General features: G+C 37.4%; 1 protein-coding gene across 15 annotated transcripts in view; it reads right to left on the minus strand.

Annotated features, from left to right (window-relative positions):
• Positions 1-17,662, minus strand: part of POU2F1 (POU class 2 homeobox 1) — a 121,774-nt gene that overhangs the window by 44,685 nt on the left and 59,427 nt on the right. For 13 of the 15 annotated variants that reach the window (XM_087894978.1, XM_034413990.3, XM_034414016.3 and 10 more), the window contains one exon: positions 4,112-4,180. In XM_087894978.1, the coding sequence (XP_087751104.1) occupies positions 4,112-4,180 (69 nt within the window). Of the gene's footprint in view, positions 1-4,111; positions 4,181-9,261; positions 10,142-17,662 lie in introns of those variants that run through there. The other 2 variants (XM_034414022.3, XM_034414031.3) reach the window with 2 other exon arrangements.

Consider the following 17,662-nt stretch of genomic DNA (forward strand, 5'->3'; position numbering starts at 1 on the left):
AAGCATAAAACAAGATCTAACATTGCCATTTAAATTATGAATTAAAAAAGAGCTGCCTGAATAAAATAATCCATGAAAATAAGAGGAATGAGGAGAGAACAAAAAGAGGACAAGACGAAAGGGAAAAGCTAAAATCTACTACTGCTGAAATTAAATTGAAGTAGTGCTGTTTCTTCAAAATATGATGGCAATATAACATCTTTATTTATATCCTAAATTACGTAGGACCAAATTAGGGGCTACATGCAGCCCACCATATTTTTTTGTGTGTGTGTGTGATTCCCTAGATTCCTCCAAGGGTCTAGAAGCTAAACATCTAGACTCATTTTTGCATTTTTGAGGCAATTTAAGAGGAACAATTGATTGCTTAAGTCTTGCAGATACTTTGTACTCATTTTGTTTGATAGAACTGGTCAATAGCCTGACTACTTATACAGTACAGCCATCAACATGTCACAAAAAATTTCAAAATCTCAAAATCCTTTCAGCCACTAGAAGTCATGCAACTGATACAGAATGTCTATGGACATTCTCAGTCATCCAGATCATCCCAAAGGTGCTTTTTCAAAGAAAAACAAAGAAAGTCCAGTTGCCTTTAAAAAAGCATCTTTGGGACAACCGATACAGAAGAAATACAACATGGAAGTGAGCATGGAAATATGAAATACTAATACAGCAAAAGGTGAAAAATAAAAAAGGTTCTAATATTTGTTTCATTTAAAATGTATTATGATGCTTGAACACTTTTCATCAAATTGATTCTTCCAAGGATGCAATAACTGGGTTTGCTGGCAGGAGTAAACAACTTACTAAAAAGTTCCTCAAGGTTGAACAATAACTTAACCAGAATTTCTGTTCTTGGAAAGAAATGGAAAAGTACTACTTTCTCTATTTGAATACGTAATATGAGCTCTGGATAGATTAAGAATGATTATTCTAACCTATAGCTTCAACAAAATATATAAATTTTCAAATATATGATTTAGCAACTTTTAGTGAAACTAGATAGTAGACAGGAACTACATTAGATGCTAATGAATGCTTCTTTGAGGGAAGGAATGGTACTGCCAGACTTAGAAGAGATGGGGAAGATTTCTCAAGAGACCATGCTCTAACCCAGACATTATAGACAAGTATTACCCATCTCCAATCTTTTCTTTTAACAAATGTTGAGAAGATGCTAGATGAAGCATTTTATCAGTCAGGGTTTAGGCATGAAGACAGAATGTAATTCTCACTGGTTCCTGTTAAAGATGACCAAGACATAATCCTGCCTACTTTTACAGTATAGCTTCAACATGTCACACAAAACCTGGGGCGGCTCTTCAGTCATCAGAAATTATCCATTTAGATGGGGACAGGGTGCTGCTGTTTGTCCTGCTTTATCTCTCAGTGGCAAATAATCTTATCAATCAGTGGTTCTATACCTTCCCGAGAAGATAGTCTCAATAAATTGATGGTGAGGAGTGGCTCCTCAACATCTCCTGCTTTTTAATATCTACATGAAACCACTGGAAGAGGTTATCTGTTGGCTCAGGGAGACATACCATCAGTATGTACATTTCTACCCCAGGACAAGCAGGAGATGCTATGGAAGTCTTGTCCTTGTCCTTGTAGGCTGTGAGGGACTGGACGATAGTCTTAGCATTAATCCCAGCAAGATGGAAGTTTTGTTTGTTCAGAAGCTCTCTAATTCCAGAATTGCTCCATTACTAACTCTGGTCAGGATGCACTTCCCTTGAAAGAACAGGTTTACAATTGAAGGGGTCCCCCTGGACTTTAAGCTCCTATTGGAATAGCAAGTGGAGGCCATAATCAGGACAGCTGCAGCTGGTGTCCCAGTTGTAGCCTTTTCTGGACCCGAGGCTCTAGCAACAACTACCTATGTGCTCCTGGTTAGATTAGTACAGCCTGCTCTTCAAGAGACAGCCATTAAAGACAAGTCAGAAGTTATGGTTGATACAAAATACAGTTGCAAGCATTAGAATAACCAGTATTTGCAGGAATGATATTGATTACGTGTTGGGCTTCCAGGTCCAATTGAAGATCCTAGTGATTCTCTATTAATACTCTTTATTGTTGGTAAAAATTACTGATCCACATAGATTTTGTCCACTCCATATAGCCAATACAGCAGGCTGAGGATTCTCTCCATCAAAATAAGATGGGATATTAAAAAAGCATGCCTTTGTGGTAAAAGTCCCTTCTGCAACAACTTGCCTCCTGAAGTTAGGATTGCCCTTAACTTGCTAGCATTCTCAAAAACTGTGAAAACTTTTTCTGCTTTTTCAGTGTTTGGTGTGGAGGAAATAACAGTTAAGGCAACTGCTCAAGGGGAATATTTAGTCTGGCTATGTGGAGTCTTGTATTCATTTGTTCTTGTTGCTGTTCTGAAGTGTAAATTGCCTACAATTTTTGAAGTAACAATATATAAATTCACAGATAAATAAAAAAGCAAGTAATGTATTTTATTTTCTGAATCAGTGAAATATTAAATGATTGGTTTTAATTCTCTAATTTATAATTATGCTTCTGATACTATAATAGTTTGTTCAGAGTATTTAAAAAAATCAGGAAATGATTTGGAATTAACTATCTGCTTGTTTCAGTTATCTGGGGGAAAAACAGTCAGCTCTTCAGCAACTGCTGTTTGCATATATTCCCACCCTGAACGATTAGTGTGTGCAAGGCAGAGATGTGCTGGAGCCAACTCACTAGAGCCAATTGTTACATTTTGCAAATGTTGTAAGTCAGTTCAGACCAGAGCACTCATCAGTTGTTTGGTGGCTTGCGCTTACTGTGTATTTATCAGCACACCACTGGAGAAAGGTACTGTATATATCAAAACTTGCATACTTGAAGCTAAGCCCTTCTCAGTGGAAATGGCCAAAAGGGAAAGGGCTCTCCTGTCCATTTCCTCTGAGAAATTTACAGAATGGGATATAATTTGACTAAAATTAAGATCAGAGAATATGGCTTTAGGATATTATGAAGTCTCATTCTAGTTCTCAACCATGCTGTTCCTGAATATAATTCAGTGACCTCTTTTTCATTTAATTCACAATTTAATTAAAATGTTTATGATACTGGATGAAGCAGAAATGTTAACTGCAGACAAAATTACTGAGCAAAATTACTGAGCATAAAAAGAAAGCATTTCTTCAGGGAATAACCAATCAATTCCCAGTGTATCATAATAAACTACACTATTCATATATTATTCTTTATTAACTTATATTGCTCCAAACCATTGTAAGATTATTTTTAGCAATAGTTATATTTAGTTAGTTGAATAGTTAGTTGAAGGCTGGAAATTGTTTAAAAATATTTTTTTAAATCAAATGAAAAATGTCTCTTTGTAGTAGAATTAGTGATGAATAAAAATGGTTGTACTCTGACAAAAGCAAAATACTATGTACAATTACAATGTAAAAAAATTGAAAAGGTAAAGAAAAACAGACAGCAACTCAAAACAGCTGAAGATTACAGATATAGGTAAAAGTTTTGAATTTAAAACGAATTCTTAAAAGTTATTGAGACTGTTTCTTTAGCAACTCACAGTGCAAATATCATAACCTACCTTTACAGTGTCAGTTAAAATAGTTGTTTTACATGTTAAAGAACAACTTACAAAAACAGAACTTTTGGAATGCCCTGTTATCACTGTATATTGATGTAATGGGCTAAACTCAAAAATAACTACAGAACTGAAATCTAGGTTGTCAATATTTTTTTCCCACTTTTCTGTTACTGCATAGGCAATTCTTTCATTCATAACAACAAACACAAATATGCCAACAAGCACACAAAGCAACAGATTGCCAACTTTACATTTTATATGTAACAGGTTCTCTACTATGTGGGGAAGGGGTTAAACAGAAGGTACATATTGGATAAACACAAATCTGAATAGAGGAATTAATTAGGACAGCTCTTTATACTTCAGGACAAAATGTATATCTATTATTAATACACATTTTCATACGGTTAGTGCATAGATGCCTTGCTCAACATATTGACATACTGAACACTGAAAAGTAGGAAGTAAATCTGTTCATGTAATTACTGTGGTGTTATTAAGAAATCTGATTCAAGTGCATATAATCCGTACCTGTTTCCCCATCCCCGCTTTCCATTTTTACAGGTTTATTGGTTTCTGACGGAGTATTCATTCTTGAGTCTGCATCAGAAATAAACAACAAACAAAAAAGACAGCGATTAGGAGAAAAAAGTCCTACTGACTCTATCTTTATGACTGAAGTAATCATGACATTTTATTTATCAGTCTACAGTACACTATACCCTAATTGCTAAGTTTGCATTCATGAGTATATTAAAAGAAAACCAGGGCATAAAAATCCCCACATATAGCTACAAAATTTTAAATACTGTTTACTATTAAAAAGAATACTGGAATAAGAATTATGTGTTTCACTATTGCAATTAATTATTTTGGCAATAAATAAAACATATTGGCTAAACAAGTAGCCTTGCATTGATATTTTGTTTCACTGGCATTTTCTACTGAGTTTTATTTAAACTTTGTTTTACTGAAATTTTTATACAACTTTCCTTCCACTGTAACTATCCCAGTGCCAATCACATTTCTTGTACTGATGCAGATACATCTTCTGAGAAGTTCCCATGATGTATGTAAGCTATCATTGTGCAATTGTATTACTATGCTAACTTGAATGTGATGACACATCCCAGCATTTATTTTTAAGAAAGAACTCCTTTTCTAACATTGAAATCTCCCCAATATTGTCACTGTGCAATGGTAATACAAACATTACCATTTAACAACAATACAATATTTACATGTTGTGCTGATAGTAGGAGAGTTCAGTGTATTTCTAGGAGTAAAAAAAAGATTCAAGAAAATAAAATGGAATAGTTCTGACATTTAAATGATGCAACAAAGACCTAAATCATAAAAACAATTTTGAACCTATTTCAAGTACTATCATTCATTATACCCTAGATCTTTATTTAACTTTGTTCCATCACTTTCCAGTTATGGACAGACTCTTTTCTGCAAGCAAACTGATTTTCGTTGGAATTGTATGAAACAATGATATTGTAGCCAATAAGTTTGTTGTCTTTGTAAAATACCACCTATTCTTCATCTTTCCAGTTATGGCACATTTAGGGTTTTAATTACAATCCAGGTAATTTTTCTAGAACATTATGAAAAACAAAGTAAACAAGAACACTCAATAAACCACTTGTCTTTTGTACCTTTATTAATGTATTAAACCTTCATGAACTTAATTTTTTTCTGTAAAAATTGATAGTGTGGGAAAATCCCTGGTACAAGAAGCCTTGTGTTTATTTCTGTTGTAATTTTTTCCTCGCATCTATTCATAGCCATCATTATCCTGGGTAGAAAGAACAGCTGTCCATTTCTGAAAGCAATGGGGTAAATTGTCACTCAACCTGGGAATTATAAATCAGAAGACAGGAGTAATATCTGATTTGAATGCCTACTTGAATTGTTACTCTGCTTGAATGACATGCTCCTAAAATGAAGTTTTAGTAAAGTGATAGGCCCAATTGTGTCAGTAAGTAACATATACTGTCAAGTTCAAATAATCAACAAAACTTGTACAACAGGGGATGTTTTCAGATTTCCATAGATGTTTTACAGGCAAAAACTAAAAACAGTTAGCCACTAGGGGAGCACAGAGAGTGCCATTTTAGGACAACATATAGTATTTATTTATAAGTAAAGACTGCGTTAAAATTGCAGTGAAAATTGCCAAAGGCAAAATCAAATCCTACAAACCTGTGAAACAAAATAATTCACTTACTTTATCAGATGCACAAACAAATCTTGAGAAAATAATAAGTGATAAATAAATATTAACTTTTAGGCAAAGACTGTCATTTTTCATAAGATAAAAAAGGAGATGGAAGAAAAATGCACATGTGAACTTGAAAAATGAAGCTTTAAGAAACCTGACTAAATTATATTTCAGATTTTTTTTTTTTAAAAAAATTTGATTTATATGCCGCCCTTCTCCGGAGACTCAGGGCGGCTTACAATGTGCTCAGCAATAGTCTTCATCCTTTTGTATATTTATACAAAGTCAGCTTATTGCCCCCACAAGTGGGTCCTCAATCAGGGCTGGGTTCTAAATTTTTTTTACTACCGGTTCTGTGGGCGTGGCTTATTTTGTGGGTGTGTCTTGGAGGTCATGTGACTAGGTGGGCGTGGCTAGCTGGTCAGAGTCATTTCTGGAAGGTCCTCGCACTTACAACCAGTCCTTGCACTTACGACCAGTCCTTGCACTTACGACCCAACTCATTTGTTTGCTTTTAACACTGATCAGCTGTAGGACGGCCTTTTGAAGCCCCGCGGCAAGAGTTAAAACAGTTTTTTTCCCTCTAGTCATCAGCTGGGACTCAGGAGGCAGCAAATAAAAGGTAAGAATAACGCGGGGAGGGGTGGGGGGGGGAGGGCGGGGGGGGGGAGAACCGGTTCGGTGATGTCATATCATCACCGCTACCGGCTCAACCGGACCGAACCGGGAGGAACCCACCACTATTGTCAATGTATTTTCTTGCCATTATACAAATTACTTCAAATTCCAAACTTGAAAATGAAGATTCCATGAAGTTGTCTGTTTCAATACAGTATTAAACAAAACCGTCTTGTACGGGTACTTTCAGGTTTTCAAAAACAGATTTTTAAACTAAAATTTTGGTCTGGTTCCAACAGTAATATTTCATTGGCATATTCCATTCTGCCACTAGAAGGCAATTTGGGGGCAAAATTGGGTTATGCATGCAAGATGGTGGTGGAGAAACACAAGAATAGGAAATTCTATTGCTCATGGAGAAATATGCTCATTTTCAATGTAAATTTAAATTACTATATTATATACACATTAGCAGATTTCTGAACATAATCTTTTGTATCTATTTTAATATAGCATGGGAAAAATGCATGTTGAACATTAAAGGCATATTTTTTCCAATTAAGGTTCAAAGTACATGGGATGGATATAATAAATTTAAATAAATAATCACAAAGCTTGGGCTATCACTCTTAGTATGAAAAGGCCATATTGGGTACATATATATGAATGTGTGTTAGATCTGTGTCTGTATATTATGTTACAGCCTAGTTTTATCAACCTAGTTTTATCATTTTCTTCTTTGAACAGGTGATTATGTCAGCAGCTACTGCTTCACCAATAATGCAAACTTTACTCTTGCATCATGCATGGAGTTATCTGAATAATACAAGACAGAGCCCGATCATATAGTAATAGTCAGTATGCAAAATCATGCCAAAAATGATGGTAAAGTACTGCCACTGTAAACCAATTCATTCATATAAAAAACCCGTTTCCTCATGATTATACCTTGACCTAAAAATCAAAATGTTTTATATTACACACACACACACACACACACACACACACACACACACACTATGCCAATACTGAATATTTGCAATATAAATATGTAGTATGTCTTATTTACAAGGACTCAATCTTCAAAAAATATTTTTTCTATCTCGACCAATTATAAACACATTTGTACAACAGAATATTCTATGCTTGTTCTGAAAGTTTAATGAATTTATTAGACTGCATCAAATACACATATACTATACACACTACACACAGAGAGAGAGAGAGAGGGAGAGAGAGAGAGAGAGAAAGAGATTGTGTATGTTAGGCATAAACATAAATTGAGACAAATACAATATTTTGTCACAAAAAGATTTCAATATAATGGAAACATGTATTACCATAATAGTAAAAAAATGACCATGAAGAGCAAGAAATGATGAATGTACTTCAAAATAAGAGGATGCACTTGCTCTCACGTTGTCTAGAACTTAGTTGAAGAAAGACATATAATTCCTTATATTTTATTTCAAGACTGCTATAATGAATTTACCACATGAACCACATGATAAAGTGACACTAAGTAGCTCAAGAGGACTTCAAAAGCAAATAGAACCTCCATGAACTGCTTGTGAACTCCCAAAGACATCTGGCTCACCAAAATAAGAAGAAAATTAAGAAAGAATTGGAATCCTGCTATAATCCATAAGACGAGTCTAATTTAAAGGTGAATACAAAAGTACTAGACAAATGTATTTTTAATGGAAAGGTGTGGCTATAAGACACCATAATTTGGATAGTACATGGTAGAATATTCACATTTTTAACTATGTATTTCTCTTTTTATACAAAGCAGCAAATCTAATGTCTTATTATGGCACTAAAACAATTCTGTATTCTAAAGTAAATGAATTTTAATGAAGCAAGGACAGAAAATAACAGGTGCAGTACTGAAGTCATATGCTAATTAACTTCTAGATTCATTCTTAGTACTATTCTGACAGATCTCTAATACTCCAAAGTTAGCCAACCACATAATTGTTACCATTTCAAAACAAATAAGAAGGGGTATGGAGGGAAAGGTTCTGCTAACACTGAAGTCTATGTATACAGCTAATGTTCATGAATATTCTTACAGTTATCAAAAATAGTTATCAAAATTAATTCATCAGATTCCCAAAATTCCAAAAGGCCAGATGAAAATCCCTTGAATACAACTGAAGTGAAAATCACACTGGAAAATTATATTTAGAGCTTGAAATAATCATTCTAAAAACAGTTCAATCTGTGCTGTTTTTATTTAAAAGTAACTAAATTATTTTTCATAGGTTTAAAAATGCTAAATATTAAAAGTCCTGGAGATAAAAAATTCTATTAACCTTACAAAGATATTTTTTTAAAAAATTAAAAACATTCATTTAATAGAAAGAGATACTGTTCGTAGCTAAACATTGGTATCAAAAGCATTGGCTTGCTTTAAAATAGTGAAGTATGACTTCAGTTCAGAAATATACACACATAAATAAAATATAAAATGAATTGATGAAGCTACGATGACAGTATTCTCCTAACACCCTAGAATAGATACAGCAATATATACAAGTAAGCAAATTCTTATTTCTGTCAAAAGGCAAATGTTTTAAAATTTAAAATTCTGTAAGCTTCCATTCTTGACAGTCATGAGCAACTCCATTTCTCCAATGCTGAAGAGTAAGATTCTCTGGAAGAAAAATGAAGAATGGGGAAGGCGTTTGCTACTGAATCACTGACAGATTTCAACATTTCAAATGCATCCCCCAATTGTACATATGCAATTAGATCTGTATGTTTAGTCAATTTTAACAAGCGTTATTTCCATATTACATGCTTGCAAGAAGTCAGTGAAACTGATACCCACCTAAAACATAGTCGCTGCAGTCCAGCATTGTTGTGCAATCTTCTGTAGATTTAGATAGTCCAAGGAAAGAGAAAAAATACTCTCTAAAATAAAAGGTATATACTACTACTCTTAAAAGAAGAAAGGGGGGGGTCAGGATTAGGAAAAAGTACAACTTCAGTTACACCATAGCAATCTTCAACTGAACAGAGAAACTTCAGTTGCTCTGTGGACTTTTAGTCTCTTCTACTAGCTGTGTCTGACATTGTCAAGGCGACTGAAGCATGAAAAGTTCCCCTTTTTTTTAATAAAATAGAAACAAAGATTGCAGCTGGCAGTTTCCATAATGAAGCTTAATCAGTATGCGCCTGATTAGGGCCTTATGCAAATCTCCCCTCGTTAGCACAGCAGCCAGCACTTTGAAGTCCATGAACAATTCATTTGCAGAGTACACTGAAAGCACTCCCTGCATAATTTAAATCATGATATAAATATTTATCAGCTCATTTACATATTAATTGGCAGTGCATGAAGGGAAAAATTATCTTCCAAGTGCCAGCATAATAATTAGGGAACAAAATGAAATTTCTTCCAATAGCTTTGCTTCTCAGACCTAACTTGAGCACAGTACCATGGAGAAATAGGAAAGGGAAAGAGGTAAGAACATTCTCTTAAAATGCCACTGAAATGACACATACAAATTAAAAACAACCCCACAGACTTAAGCATCTTTAATCTTATTCCTCCTAGCAACAATTAGTTTTGTAATAAAAGAGATTTGGAAAAGCTTTCTTCACCATCTAAATAACCCTCCCCTTCTACCCCTATTAGCAAGTTAGAAGGTGAACACAATTTACCTAACTACAACCTGTGCATTTATGTGATATTTGCTAAATGAGTCCTGCAAAAGAACAAAATCCTGCAGAGAAAAGCAACACAAGTCTAGATACTCATGTTAGTTGCTTTATAAAGGTAACCAACACTGTCAGATATGACAAGCAATATATTTTACCTTCCCGAGATGCCTTAAAAGTCTAAAGTACATTCCCTAAATGTACTTCTTATTTGCATCTGCAAAACTAAATATTTATATTCCTAAGAGGTCTAATATTATTAAAATCCAATGAAAACCACACTTTCAAAAACTAGCTTAATAAAAAAATTACATAACGACACTGAAGTTTTAAAAAAGAACTATAGCACATAAATGTGATTGCAAAATGTGCTCTAGATGAGATTTGAAGGAAATAAGGAATCTGTAGGAAGAGAAAGGGATCTGTTCCACCACTTGTTTTGATCAGCATTAGATACAGCCTATTACTGCAGCTTAATTGGATTTGTCCATAATCCACCATTTAGTCAACTTTTCATAATGAAGAGAGCTATTAACTACTGGATAGTTTTGTTTTGTTTCATTGTGAAGGAAAATAAAATTTTCAAACAAGTCGTTTTACATTCATAATAGCAAAGGGTTTTATGCAAACCACATAAAGAGCAATCTTTTCAGCTAAAAATTAAGTAATGGTATTTTTACTGATTCATTTCAATCAGAAACCTGCAGATAAATAATTAGCTGATTAATTCAAACCTACCCAAAATGCAATGTGTATTTGCACAGACATTAATTGTATCTTTAGCCATATGAGTGTCTGTTCTTGTAGGCAAAAGACTTGAGGAAAGAAAAGGCCTCAGCCGATGAGAACAGGGGCCCAGAGGGACATGTGTGCCTCTCCCAGGCTTCATTCTCATCGGCAAAGGACTTGAGGAAAGGCCTTTACCGATGAGAATGAGGCCGGGAGGGATGCATGCACCCCTTGCAGGCTCTGTTCTCATCAGCAAAAGACTTGAGACCTTTGCCGATGAAAATGCACAGGCTACTGATCTCACATGATCTTATGATCTTAGGCCTTCATTCTCTGCAAATGCATCGAAGGCCTGACACACCGAACAGGCCAGGAAACCGAAGGCTCTCTAGATCTTCACAAGATGAGTATCCACCGGTTTAATGCCTGTAGAGACCCGGGGGAGGGGGGGATAGGCAGAGCGAATGTTGCAGAGCCTCTGTGCTCATTCTTGCTGTGGTCTGTCGGCCGCCAGTCCCTCCAGCAGCTGAATCAGAGGTAGAGGAGGCGTGGGAGTCAGGGTCAGCATCAAGGCAACCTGAGAGCTCTGAGGGGGAAGAAGGTGTGGAGCTGGCAGAGAGAGAGAGAGAGAGACGGAGCCTGGGCCATCCATCAGTCCTCAAATGGCGAATCAACAGCCCCCAGCTCTGGAGGTGGCTGATGAGGAAGAAGAGGAACAGCTAGGTCCAGAGCCTGATGCGTGGATGCACAGAAGAGGAGAGCAGTGGAAATCCATGGGCCAATCCTTGGGAAGGAAGAGCCACTGCTGCTAGCGAAGCCTCACTCCAGCTCCGGGGATAAAAAGCAGGGGGGCAGAGATGAATAGATGTGGCAGACAACTATTCATCTTCTGGCTGGATGGACTTGTTAGCCTGAGAGAGAAACTTTTTGCCGGGGCTGCCGGCACGCCTAATAAAGGAAGCTTTGAGTTAACTTCAGAGTGTTTGTCATGTTTGGGGAGCTGGGTCAGAACAGTTCTTAATGTGAACAACTGCCGTGGTGCTGCAACATGTGTCGTAAGTATTGGGAGGGGGGGGTTTATGTCGTAACTTTGAACCATCGCTAAGTGAACTGTCATAACTCAGAGATTACTTGTATCCTGTGGTTGCATATGGCTATATGAAGTAACAAAAAAACAAAAAAAAAAAATACAGCTCACAGGATCTTATAACTCATAGAAGACACACCTCTTATGAGAATCTAAACATAAAATACTTTTGCTCTGTAAGTGGTAAGTCAGGCATACTGGAGCTATAGTTTTTATTTAATTAAATGGGACCATCTTTTTCAACAATTAAATGTTTTTCAATCAAAATAAAACAACTTAAATACTACTGTAGGAAAAGCATTATCTCTTTTAATTTTTGTAAAGAAATAAAAATAAATAAAACCAGGAATTTATTACCCAAAGTTGTGCCTGTTTCAACCCTAAGCATTATTTTGGTAGTATGTGGTATTAAGGATAATGTACAAATCCCTTTTTGGCATTATAATGTAGAATGTTCTTTTCCAATATTTTGGCAGCCTGTGCTGTTCTCCAGATTAGCTGGCATAGTTTGGTTAGAGTCTTTACTGATTCTTTTTCTGTTGCTTGGCATATTTCAGTGGGTTCATCAGTTCTGTTGCATCAGAACAGTATATTTCCAATTTGGCAATGACTCGAGTACAAGAAGCTCTTGAAAGTAGGAAATATCTTCTAAGCCGTATATTTGATGTTAACACTATGTAGGAGATTTTTATCCAGTACTACTTTTTTCATATTCCATTGTTTTTCTTAGACCCTTTCTTGTTTTTAAGTCTACTTTGTTTCACTTTTACTTGTATCTATTATTAATACATGTTATATAGAGCTATGAGTTGTTCTGAATTACCCTTCCTTTCATCAACATCTGTAACTATCACTCTTATATTAGGTTTTTACTTTCTAGTTACTACAGATCAGGGGTGGGTTCTACTTACCTTTACTACTGGTTCGCAATGGGATCGCACTCGCTTCGCTTACGTGCCTTGCTTCTGCGCATGTGCAGATTGTCAATGACGACATCCAGGGCAGTGGATGGAGCCTCCCACCGGTTTTACTACTATTTGAGAACCGGTCTAAACCGGGGGCAACCCACCTCTGCTACAGATACTTCTTGACTTACTACTACAATTGAGCCCAGAATTTAGGTCATAAATTGTTTTGGTTGTTAAGCGAGTTACTCACTTGAGCCCCACAATCCCAACTTGCCTTAACAAACTACCATGTGGGATCTTCAGGGGGTAGAGAGGCCCTGAGAGACCTAGTGCCCATCAACATGTGGGAACCTACCATGGGTGGGGGCATTAGCAAGCTAGGCCCACTAGCACACAAGTTATCCATGCCCCACCACTTCTAGAATGCCTGGACATTTACCGGGGCCCACCACTCTCCTGGAAGTGGCTTCCCTACTTCCACAACCATGCGGGTCCTCTCACCTTTTCTTTCTGTGCAGTTACTGAGAAATGAGAAGTAATGTTTCCGAAGGTAGAAAGACCTGGTACTCCTTATAATATTACTGAGGCTCTTTCTATCTTTGTGGGCAGAAGATAATTTTTGCTCATTCCTTCTTACAGAAGGGACGTCAACTGAGGGATGCCAATGGACTACTTTTCATCAATTGCCTGCTTCAGATCCTTCCACAAAATTTTTACAGGACAGGACAGGACTTGGCCATTCTAAAACATTAACTTTCATGCCACTGCCACCGTTCATGGCAAAACGCAGCATGGCTCAGTGCCACTGCTTATGGCAGGAGGCCATGTCGCGCACTGCGCCGTACTGCACAAAAGCAGTGACACCAGCGCAACAGGTGACATCTGGCCACAAGCGGCAGCACTGGCGTGATGTGCCACACGGCCTCCTGCTGTGAGTGGCGGCATCTGCATGATGCGCCATGCGGCCTCTTGCCACAAGCAGTGGCACCGGCGCGATGAGTCATGCGGCATACTGCCATGAGGCTACATGGTGCCATTCTGCGCACGAGCGGTGGCACCAGCGCGACACAAGGCATCCTGCCACAAGCGGCGGCACCAGCACAATGCACGTGGCATCTGGCCACAAGTGGCTGCAGAAGTCACGCAATGGCACAACAGGTGTCAGGGTGTGGGAGGTCTAGCTGATAAGGTCTAAGGTAAGCCGGTGCAGGAAACATGGGACAGCTCCACCCCCTACGCCCACCCTAGCTTGATTTTTATGTATGCATCTCACCTCACCTCATGCAACAAGACAGTGGGACTGACTGGGTGAGGTGTTAACTAGGGTTTATATTTGGGGTAGGGCTTTATTAGATGCACACGTAAAAATCAAGCTATATCTTATTTGTACGATAGGTCTTATTTTTATTTTATTTTATTTATTTATTTATTACTTAAATTTTTATACTGCCCTTCTCCGGAAGGAATTTTTGGGAAAACACAGTAATATAATTAATATAAGCAATAAATTCCTTTCAATTCAAATCATTTACACAATTTTTTAAAATATATGTTGAATAGGGATTGGAAAACACACATACAGTACATTTTAGCATAACTCTAGAATCATTTTCCCCGCCCATATTTTTTCAAGAATTCTGCCATACAATATTGACAGAAATGTATTTTCCAGATGCCTTTAACAACACTTTTGATTTTCAACAATTATATTCCTTTCCTTAAACACAAAAACTTCTTAATGCCAAAGCTGTTGCTTTGGGACACAATCTAAGGACTTATCAAACGAAGTTACATATCAAAAAGATATAATTTCTGAAACTAATTCAGGACAAGGGTAATTTGATGTCTATTTAAAGCATTTATAATTAATTTCCATATGGAAATATCCTTTATAAAAAGCTGGGGAAAAGAAAAGAACGATGAAACTTCAATTATGCCAACATATCTCAATCTTTTGGCCATTCTCTTCAAGCAATTAACTGTATTATTGTAAAGGGCAAGTTTGTAAAGTCTTGATGCCATTTAAATGATTAGTTGCAGCAGTTAATTTTAAAACCTGATACCATCTTAAAAAGAATGTAAGGTACTTTATGCTCTATTTCTTATTTTCCTTCACATATTCAGCAACTCCCTTTTATTCTAAAAGCTTACTTGCTACTAAGGATTACTTAGTAGCAAATCATTTAAGAAAGGGTCACAGAGCCTTATTTACCTCAGATGTTTTTGTTTTGGTCCTTCTTTTCCTATACCAGTTGTATAGCACAATAATAATTTTATCCATATTTTCCACTGTTCCACTATTTGTCAGCAACTTAAAGCAGAATCTTATGGGGTGCAAAACAGGACAAATTATAGATATTTATGATCTAGCACAGTGATGGTGAACCTTTTACTCGCCGAACAGGTACATGCTTTGTGTGCGCATGTGCCATCTGCGCTAACGTGCAGCTCCTCCCCATGTGGTTTGCGTGCACCTGCACCATCTGTGCATGTGCACAGCTTTTGCATGCATCACTGTGTGCTGCATACACAACCACACCATCTGCACATGCGCAGTTTTCATGCACATGCCTCACCATGTGCTGTGCACGCAATCGCACCATCTGCACATGCACGGTTTCATGCAGCTCTCCCGTGCGCTGCGCACACAATTACACCATCTGCGCATGCGTGTGGTTTTCACATGTGCAATACACATGCGTGAACACCATCTGTGCATGCCTGTGCTGCGCACTAGTACTCTCGTGTACATGCACAGAACTCCGAAGACCAGCTGGGTCCCCTGAATTGCATGCATGCGCACTGGAGGCCCAAACACCAGCTGGGACATGCGCACATGCGCAGCTGCAGATAAGTTGGGCAACAGCTCACATGCCTGGAAAAATGGCTCTGCGTGCCATTTCTGGCACGCGTGCCATAGGTTCGCCATCATGGATCTAGCATATCAATAGCAGCTGGGACCTGCTTAAAACTCTATCACAAAGCATGTTGTGGTCTTGAATATTTTAACTCTTTGGAAAATTGTTTTGTTTCTGATTTTTATCCCTTTTGTGGATTGCGTTTTAATTGATTTTGTGCTAACAAACTAGTTACAAATATTAAGTATCTGCTTTCAATAACTGGATATGATGAATCAGGCAGCACTGTAATGAAAGTGAAGGTATCCCCACCGGTCCGACTTCCAATACATTTGAAGAGAAAGAAAAACTGGTGGCGGTGTGGGGAGTTAGTGGTGATGGTAGTAGTGGTGGACTTGCAATCTGAATTTACTTACTTCTAGTGAAAACTTACTAAATTCAAAACAAAGATTTATAAAGAAGAACCAATGACCATGCTCCACTCTAATTAATCAACCAATAACATGCCATCTCTCAATACCTTGGCAAGTAAAAAACCCAAAGCAACATATCCCTTCTTCTTCTGTGAAAAGCTCACCAACAACGAAAGTTAAAGTAGAGCTATTGAAGTTCTAGGGCAGTGGTTCTCAACTTTCTTAATGCCGCGACCCTTTAATACAGTTCCCCATTTGTGGTGACCCCCAAACATAAAATTATTCCTAAAACCATCAAAAATATGTGTTTTCCGATGGTCTTAGGTGACCCCTGTGAAAGGGTCATTCGACCCCCAAAGGGGTCGTGACCCACAGGTTGAGAACCACTGCTCTAGGGGGAACAAAGAAACATAAGAATCCTGTAACTAATGAACATTAATTCCCACGGTCGACAATCATGGAAAGCTCATAAGAATATAAATGCAACTCTCCTACTTTTATTTTCTGTAGCTATTGAAAAGAATATTCAGGCCACCATACAAGTGGATTTTTACTAGTGTATTGAAATACATATTTAACACATATATGGAATGATGACTCTCTCCCAAAATAGAATGCTAATTTAAAGTTTTGTGGAAAATGACATAATAGATTGTCCCATTTACTTACTTACTTTAAAAACTGGCCATTTATTTAAAAATGGTAGCATCTAAAAACTGCCCATTTCTCTCACAGAGCAACTCAGGGCAGTGCAATAAAATGATCACAAATTATTGATAGCTTTAATTACTTATTTAGGTATAAGTATCATGATGTTGGGTCAAATATATCAGTAAGAAATGCCCTGCATTTCTTTTATCTGTTTTTATCTATTTTTATCTGTTCCTGATACGAACTGCAGCTCTTCTAGGAATATTTTAGTAAAATTCTTGTCTTTTTCCATTCATCTTACCCATTGTTTTCCCTTCTTTAACATAAAGAATAACGTTGGAAGGAATCTTTGAGATCTTTTAGTCCAAGCTCCTGCTCAAGCAGGAGACCCTGTATCAGGGGTGTCAAACTCAAGGTCCGCACGGTGCTTAAATCTGGCCTGTGGGGCTGACCTGGAAATAGCAAAGAACCGGCCTGCGGTGCCTCTGGCAGCCAAAACAGGTCCCCATGCCCCGTTTTTGGTCTGATGTGCCCTATTTTGGCTGGCAAGGTGCTGCAGGAGGTGTCCATCCTGTCTCCCACCCCTCGGCTGCCCCATGGAGAATTACAATGCTGATCCAGTCCTCAAAGAAATCCAGTTTGACACCCCTGCCCTATATCATTCCAGACAAGTGGCTGTCCAATCTCTTCTTAAAAGCCTTCAGTGTTGGAGCACCCACAACTTCTGAAGGCGAACTATTTCCAGTCAACTTCTACTTACATAATGGCCAAGGCATACGAAGTGCTGCTTGCTAATTACTGCTTCAAAAGGTTTCTTTCTTCCAGATCTGTTTAATTGATGCCATAGTTCATAGCAGTCTTCCTTACCATCTCCAAATCACAAGCATTTACTGTATTTTCCGGCATATAAAACGACTTTTTA

The sequence above is a fragment of the Pantherophis guttatus genome, chromosome 5 (assembly GCF_059756535.1).
Source record: "Pantherophis guttatus breed Tessera chromosome 5, ASM5975653v1, whole genome shotgun sequence".
Classification (NCBI taxonomy): domain Eukaryota; kingdom Metazoa; phylum Chordata; class Lepidosauria; order Squamata; family Colubridae; genus Pantherophis; species Pantherophis guttatus.